Source organism: Limulus polyphemus, unplaced genomic scaffold (genome assembly GCF_000517525.1).
Source record: "Limulus polyphemus unplaced genomic scaffold, Limulus_polyphemus-2.1.2 Scaffold4219, whole genome shotgun sequence".
NCBI lineage: Eukaryota > Metazoa > Arthropoda > Merostomata > Xiphosura > Limulidae > Limulus > Limulus polyphemus.
This window is the reverse complement of record NW_013669829.1, coordinates 14,675-23,764: the sequence shown is the minus strand read 5'-3', so window position 1 is coordinate 23,764 and position 9,090 is coordinate 14,675. Positions and strand designations below refer to the sequence as shown.

Here is a 9,090-nt window from a genome sequence, read left to right as displayed (position 1 = left end):
AGATACACCTCTTGAAATGATACTACAATATCGGATTAGGCTAAAAGCAATAGATACACCTTTGAAATGATACTACAATATCGGATTGGCTAAAAGTCAAGTAGATACACCTCTTGAAATGATGCTACAATATCGGATTGGCTAAAAGCCAAGTAGATACACCTCTTGGAATGATACTACAGTATCGGATTGGCTAAAAGTCAAGTAGATACACCTCTTGAAATGATACTACAATATCGGATTGGCTAAAAGCCAAATAGATACACTCTAAGAAATTGCAATGTTTACCTGACTTTCCGGAGTATAGAGCATTGCATCAAAACTAAAACTGGATATTTGGGAAACACGTGACCAGACTCATGCCAATTTCGTAATATAGCTATTGCACTGACATATACTATCACGCGAAACACGATAAAAAACACCCAAACAAAGAATTCTCATTACCAAATGGACAAAGAACTTCTTGTTGAATTCATAGCTAGATTGTGAAATAAACAGGTTTAGTAATATATCATAGGGGTTTAATACAGTCTCCTCCTCCCAAATGGCTCAGCGGTAAGTCTGAAGGCTCATACAATGCTAAAAGCAACGAGATGGACAAAACACAGATAGCCTATTTTGTAGCTCTGGGCTTATGAACGAACGGTTTTATTTGTGAAAACTTTTGAAGCGTAGACCCGGCTGTTCACAAAAGAATTATTTAATGACTACCTATTCTGAGTACTAGATAAATGATCCGTATCTAGTAATATGTTTATATTATTACAGAACATATTATTTTTGCTATTCTGTTTTTATTATAATAGGCAGTGTCTCACCCCATGAATAAATATCGTTTTGAAGGAGATGTGTAATTATATATTATTGAATAAAGTATTATGATTATGGTTGACGTCAGAATACCTTGTAAACTTTCCCGAATCAAATGAACTTCCAAACATCACAATAATCTTTCATTTCACAACAATACTCGTTCATTTCACAACAATACTCTTTCATTTCACAATAATACACTTTCATTTCGCAACATAGCGCTTTTTCTCTCATATTAACACACACAATAACTGGTTGCTCAGCTGTAAGCCTGAGGGCCTATAATACTCAAAATCGGGTTTCGATACTCGCAGAGAACATAGCACAGATAGCCCATTGTGTGCCTTTGTGTTTAACAATAAACAAACAAACGTATGAAACTCTGGTTGCTAAAATTTAACCTTTCATCTTTCACGTTACAATTTTATTTCAAAATTGGCACGAGTCGGGTTCGAATCCACAAAATATTCCTACCACTTTCAGCTGTGGCTGTTTTATAAGAGTAACAATTAATCTTCCATCGTGGGTGGTATGGTGTGACTCGTTGGCCCCTCTCTCTCTGGTCAGTAATATGACATCAGGAACTGCGACAAATAGACTTGAATAGAAATAAAAAATACTAGAGTCGATTTACGTTCTGTTAAAAAAAAAAGGTAAATTACCCACTGATTAAATAAATTGTTAACACAAAACTTAAAGATTTATTCAAAGAAATATTCACTCCACCACAGAATATTACAATGGACTAACGCTACACTGGACGAGAACATTTCTAGTTTTATTAGTATAAATACGCAAGCTGGGGGGGGGGGGCGACGAACCCTTCCCCCATTCCTGCTGGAGTTCCGCTTGCCTATTAACATTTATTTTTTCTTTCTTTGATAATGGTCTCTCATTATATAACTGCTTTTGTAACATTACGCATATATGCGGAAATAACATTTTCATTCTTATCAAAAGACATTTACTAGAAATGTTTATTTGCAGTGATAATAAAGGGACCATCACATATTTCGCAGTCTTTTTCGTCTCTGGGCGCTAAAGTTACACATGAAACGAGTTACAGTTTGGGCCCAAAGACCCCCCCCCCAACACACACACACACACTTCCAGAAAATTTCAAGTCTTTTCTGTGAAAATGAACAATAAAAGACTTGCCTTTAGCTGATAGCTAACATGTTACTCATACCTGTTGTACAGGCTGGATAATTTATGGGCCATACTTTATTACAGATGATATAATTACACACCATCCGTGTGTTTTTTTTTTCTGAAGAAAATTAAAAAAAACAAAACATTTTTTAAAGCTGACTTGTTCGTCCTAAAGATAGCGCTATTCCGTTCTGAATCTCGTACATGAAGAAGAGAAATAGATGTTTAATGGTGAAAGTAGGCTTCAAAGACAATATTTCAACCAATGAAGCCGTACTAACAATGACTTTCTTCCGTTTTCATCCACATCCAATAAAGTTCTGTGTTTGACACTCGACAAGTGAAGGGCTTTAGTAGTAGCAAATATCATTTAACTGATTAAGTACTTTTGTCTTTAAATTCAGTATCAAAAGTGTATAAAAAAGTGAAAATGTGCTCTAATTCAGGTGCTTTGTTTATACATCTTCTCCGGCAAAAAATAATAAAACAAAACAGAATGTGTAAAACTACGGCCATTTTCTGGTTACCGTACCTAAAATTACGGTAATCGAACCAGCCAACTCTTGGATAGTGCATGCCAAAAGTGTATATATAACAAAATTGAAATGTGTCCTAATTCAGAGACTCGCCCTCTCTTCTCGAGTAAAAGAAATAGCCAATGTACACCGTCCGACAGTTTCCAGTTACCATACAAAAATTACGGTAATCGAGCCAGCCAATTCTGGGTGATGGATGCTAACACAGACACACACATAATGGATAATTTTTATAGTAAAACTATCTTTAGGACGAACAAGTCAGCTTTAAAAAATGTTTTTTTTATTTTCTTCAGAAAAAAAAACACAGGACAGAATCAAATTTTCTACCACTTGTAAATAGTTAAGACTAATTGTTTTTGAATTTGTTTGTTTTAATATCGCGCAAAACTACACGAGGGTTATCTGCACTAGCCGTCTCTAATTTAGCAGTGTAAGACTAAAGGGAAGGCAACTAGTTATCACCACCCACCGCCAACTCTTGGGCTACTCTTTTTACCAACGAATAGTAGAATTGACCACCACATTATAACGCCCCCACGGGTGAAATGGCGAGCATGTTTGGTGAGACGGTGATTTGAACCCGCGACCCTCAGATTGCGAGTCGAGCGCCCTAACCACCTGGCCATGCCGGACCTTGTTTTTGAATTTGGATATCACTAGAAGTTAATCAAGAAAAACTTGCGACGTGAAACTTATGAAGTAGCTTGTTTTGCTATTCTTTTTGTTCTTATAAAAGCATAATATTTGAGAAAGGAGATAGTATATGCATGTATATGAATAAATAAAAATATATAGTAATGTACAATCTCGTATAAGATACAAATTCTCACCTTTGAAACGCATCATTTAATTTATCTGGTCGGTAAACCATGACATGTAATAGAATATTATTATACTTTTTTTAGAGCGAATGGTTATTTCTTTAAATAAATCCAAGGAAAGTTTCAAAACATGTTTCTCAACCAAACTTGCTGGAAGTGAGGTGTTTACAATCATTGAACAAAACCAGTTTTCTCGGAGACGAACTGGGGAACTATCAGATGAATAATAAAAAGAAACGGGAATCATTATGAGTTATTTCAGATTTGTATATTTTATAATAGGAAATGTATTTGTATGTTTAATTTGAATGTAATGTCTGTAAAATATAACAATTTGTTTTTCTAGTTTATGCGTTACCCATGGCTAGTACTAACGTTATAACACTTAAAATGTACGAAAATATGTAGAAATTGAGTTTAAATATAAGTTTAAAAATAATATATTTTGTCAAAAAAATATTTGAAAATTGAGACATTAAAAAAATCAACAATTCATTCCCTGAAGCACACTGGGTATTAGTAATTAGAAGAAACAAGTTAAAACACGAACAAAAATTTTATAAGTTGCTAAAGTTGGCATAGTAACAAGGTTTCGTAGTTTATTATTAACATTATAATGCGAAATAAACACAGAAGCAAAAGCAACTAGAACTTAATTTTCTGTTGATACGGGAAAGTTTTGTAATGTTTTCATTGTTATCTGATACTCAGTTTCAAGGAAAAACCTGCTAGCTCGTGAAGTTGGTACATCACTGGTCAAACCTGTTGGGTCTGGGGTATCATAACGGTTGATATAAAGGGCCGCGTCTCAGCTATCTAAAATCAATAGAAGCACAGAACTCAAATATTTACCAGCCGTTTTATGAAGTGCAAAGGTAAACTGTTTTGTTATTTTAATTATATCACTTCTTTCATCTACCTTGCTCATCACAATAATATATATATATATATATATATGAAAAATATTTATATTTTAAACAGTGTGTAAGAAATGCGTTCAAAGTTTTTTCCTTATAACTTCTAAAACTCTTCGTCGCCCCCCAGTGGTACAGCGGTATGTCTGCGGACTTACAACAATAGATACAGGGTTTCGATCCCCGTGATGGGCAAAGCACAGCTAGCCTATTGTGTAGCTTTGTCCTTAACTTCAAACAGACTCTTCGTTCATTGTGTTTGTGGAAAGAAATACATCGAGAAATATATGTTAAAATGTCCGTATCGATTTACAGATGTATTAGAATATTGGCAGAACTATGCATTCAAAACTATTTTACGTGTGTCAGAAACAGTTTTATCAAACTATAAAAATACAAGTTTCTTTTTAAATTAATTTGTTAATATTAATTAGTTTAACATTATTTCCTCTTTCTACGGTGCTCCCCCAAGTGGCACAGCGGTAAGTGTGTAAGTTTATAACTGTACAAGCACAGACAGCCCATTGTGTAGCTTTGTGCTCAACAACAAACAAACAAACTAAACTTTTCGACATATAAACTATATATAAATCATATATTTTCCGCTTGACTTATGAAAATAACAAATCATACAAATCCCAAAAATATTGTTAATGAGCGATGATGCTGGAACAGAATAGCGCATAAAACAAGAAATTCTGACCTTTTACTAATAACGTTATGTTAGGCCTATTATTATTATCATTTGAACACTATATTCTTAATCTAATCTTTTATAGATTATCAAGAATTAGAAAAGTGGATAATAATAGTATTTCAACCACACTATATTCGTCATGTTGGTATTATGTTGATATATTTGTCTTTATCGATGATGTGGTGATAAAAAGTGTAAAGCGTTTGCTGAAATGGTTGAGTGCTTTTTCTTGTACATAATAATAATTATGAAGTCATTTCTAACATCCACAGTAGCACAGATAATAATATATTTTAAGGTTTAATCATTCATATCTGGTTTGAAGTCAACGCTTAGAAAAAACTTCATTGTTTTAGCGGTATTTTGAAACAGAGTAGTTAGAATATAACATATAAACATCGTTTATATATAACATTCAAGATATGAAACTTAAATGTATGAAATTTTAGTACACATTCTAGAGAGAATGTATTAAATGTATTTTAGAATGACAACTTGTTAAATTTGGGTTTTAGCACTACAAATAGAATTGAGATTACATAATACTGATGCTATTTTTACTATATTATAATATATATATATATATATGAAAAGTTTGTTTTTAATTTCTTCTCAATATTTATTTTTCTTCAAATTGTAGGTATGAGTATGCTATATGCAGGTGTCTTTCTGATGATCTGCGCTACTGTGATCGCAGTACCAGTTCAGGACCAGAATGGAATTCAAAAACTTGCAAGAGCCAGTAACAACTTTGCAATGGATTTGTTTCAACAACTACCGAAGGATGAAAACCTTTTTATCTCACCTTTCAGCATCTCAACGGCAATGGGTATGGTGTATCTCGGAGCCAGAGAAGAGACAGCACGAGAACTAGAAGCTACTCTTGGGTATCAGGAGGAACAGCTGTTCAATGAAGAAGTTCACCAAGCTTTTCAGAGCACTCTTAACCAAATAGAAGGGTCTCAAGATCAGTACAAACTGATTGCAGCTAATTCAATGGTTAATCATATTGATTACTCTGTACTGGACTCTTACAAAACACAGTTACAGGAGAAATACAAAGCAGAAGTTAGAGAAGCCGATTTTGTAAACGAAAGAGAGAAAGCTACCCAGGAAATTAACGAATGGGTGGATCAAAAAACGCAGCATAAAATCGCTAAGTTTTTCGAAGAACCTTTGAGCTCTGATACGATACTTGTTTTACTGAACGCAGTTTACTTCAAGGGTACCTGGCTTTACAAGTTTAATTCAAGCAATACATTAAGTGGAACTTTCTATAATAAAGGCACGGATGGGAAGGATATTTTGTTTATGCACTTAACACACAAGTTCAATTTTACAGAAGTAGCGGATCTCCAAGCAAGAATGATTGAACTGCCTTACAAAGGAAAAGACATTAGCATGTTTGCCATTCTTCCTTACCAGAGAAACGGTCTTGCTGTTCTGGAAAGTCAACTGAATCCTGATAAAATAACAAAGATAATTGGACAAATGAGAGAAACCAGAGTTAGTGTTGATTTACCCAAATTTGATTTAACATACGAAAAAGAATTGTCTCCTTTCTTGCAGTCACTTGGATTGACCAAATTGTTTAAATCAGGACAGTCAGATTTGTCGGGTATCAGCAGTAAGAATGATCTGTCTGTTTCTAAAATTAAACATAAAGCAGTTATTGAGGTGAACGAAGAAGGAAGCGAGGCTGCTGCTGCGACAGGAGTTCTTGTTTTTGGAACTTCCTTAGGTCCAACTTTTTATGCTGATCATCCATTCCTTTTTATCATTAGAGACAACATATCTGGCATGATTCTCTTCTTGGGACGCGTCAACGAGTTTTAAAATGCTTACTACAGAGAATTAGTATGATTTAGTGTAATGGGAAGAGAACTAGGCAAGTGAGATAATATGAAGCAAAATATGAAAATGTAGCTATACTTAGAGCGTTAGTACAATTGAATAATCAGTAATTGTAATTGGTTAGGCATACCGATTCTCTACAGGTATATGGATTTATAAAACTAGTTATGTTTTAATTACCTTTTTAGAAGAATAAATCACATGTACTTTTAGTATCATTATAATAAAAGAATTGTAATATTAAATATGTATTTAGTGTGATTTATAAAAAAATGTCTCCTTTTCACTATTCATATTTATCGAAAATAGATCTGACAGCAATATTCACTAATCGCTATGAATGTCTCTCTGTAATATTTCATAACTATTTATATTTAATGAGTCTTTCATTTGTACCTTGTTTCTTTAATTACCAAACAGCACATCAACCAAAATCTAAAAGATTCTCATATATTTCTTTGTTGTTGATATTAAACGTATCTCCATTTCATTCTTTGTACTTTACAAATTGAGTGAACCTGAGGGATATCATCCCGCAATTGAATGGATTTCTTGCACTATATACAAGTATACACCTTTAAAATGTTTCAGAAGTTAGAACAGGAAATACCATACACCGATTTTGTGAGCTATTCCTAAAGTTCAGCAAATCGTATCATAAATGTTAACATAAGCGAATAAAGTTATGTTACAAAGGTATGATTTTCGTGTCTCCATGGCAAGTTAACAAACATTTAGTTTTGTTTCAAATAGTGTGAAAATAATAACTCAATTAATTAGAATTTTAATTCTAAAATTACGAAATAGGCTAAAGCAAATTCTTACCAACTAATGTGCATGTTTCGTTTATATCTGGTGTCAAAAATCAAGAACAGTTCAAAACTAATAAAAGTTCGACAAATTGAGCTTAATGTTCAATGTTGTTTGATTCAAGATGCCAACAATTTCACAGTAAAATACTTAGGTTTTTTAAATATTTCTAAGAAAAAAAAACACACGACATTTTGGAACTTTTTTTGACATCTATTATAATAAAGTTCATCAATTCTATGTAGCTCATGAGAATATGTAAAGTATAATATAATGTTGCTAGTTATTATTTAGTTTTAACCATAGGATTTGAGAACTATTATTAAAATATTGGTTGAGTGTATTTTAGAATATGAGAAATATATGATTTTAACCAAAGTATACTGTTAAGTTCTTAAACCGTAATGTACCAGATTGGACATAAGCGATTCCTAAAAGCTTCTTTCACATTGTTTGGTCCTGTTCTGAGTCACGCCCTCTTCTTGTTTTATAATACTATTTTCAGGGGTAGTACAGAGACTTGTGCAAGTTAGTATGAGTTTGAGAGTTTATCTTCTTTGAACATGAATAACGAGAATGATCGTTGACGAAGATAATCTAAGGATCGTTGGATACTGCACTAGGATTTTAATCTAAGTTAACAGTGTGGTGTCATCATTCTTCACGTACTTGTATTCATCATGCTGTTTAATATTTAACTACAAAGCTTGAAGATCATAAGCAGTATAAACAATAAGGTATCATCAGCATAGAGTTTATTTCAGGTTTAAAGTGTACTTGAATTAAATCATTTATATATATAACAAAAATAATCTTGGTCTGAAAATTGTTTTTTTTTTTGCGTTACCCCACAGTTTAATGGAAAAAATTTGAATTTAAACAATTGATCAGAAGTATTTGATAGTACAGAATACTGTTACAGTTATACGACGAGTTTGAATATTAGAACAAAGCTGCTTTCAATAAAATTAACTAATTTGTTATACAATATTCTTAAAGACATATTTATAAATTATCTTCTCCTTTAAAATAAAGTAATCAGTCACTAATTAAGGTTCAAATATATATATGATAGTATGTCCCTATCAATATTAATTCTCTAGGAATTCTCGACAATAAACCACATTTAAAACATCTGATTAGCAAGAAGTAAAGGCAAAGACTAGGTTTAAATGCGAAATTTTCAGAAAAACAACTTTTTCAGATCAATTATTTAAATTATTTAAACACACACGAGAAGAAAAGAATATTTACAGAAGTCTTTAAGTTACCCAATAACCGTGTCGTTTCAAATAACACCACTCGTTTCTGGATCTCAACTTTCAATGAACTTTCAGGGCCTATTTATCCCAATAGGGTATCTAGTCAAACATTTTCTGTTTTTAATTTCTGTAGTGCATACTGGTGTATAAAAGACATGCTCGCCCTTTCAGCCGCGGGGGCGTTATAATGTGACGGTCAATCCCACTATTCGTTGGTAAAAGAGT

General features: G+C 32.8%; 1 protein-coding gene across 2 annotated transcripts in view; it reads left to right on the top strand.

Annotated features, from left to right (window-relative positions):
• LOC106470793 (serpin B3-like) overlaps nt 1-7,040 on the top strand; it is a 34,562-nt gene extending 27,522 nt beyond the window's left edge. Inside the window, exons 1-2 of one of the 2 annotated variants that reach the window (XM_013931360.1) lie at nt 4,139-4,203; nt 5,580-7,040. In XM_013931360.1, the coding sequence (XP_013786814.1) occupies nt 4,191-4,203; nt 5,580-6,775 (1,209 nt within the window). In that variant the 5' untranslated portion in view covers nt 4,139-4,190 and the 3' untranslated portion in view covers nt 6,776-7,040. Of the gene's footprint in view, nt 1-4,138; nt 4,204-5,579 lie in introns of those variants that run through there. The other variant, XM_022399433.1, reaches the window with a different exon arrangement.
• Nucleotides 7,041-9,090: the final 2,050 nt, after the last annotated feature.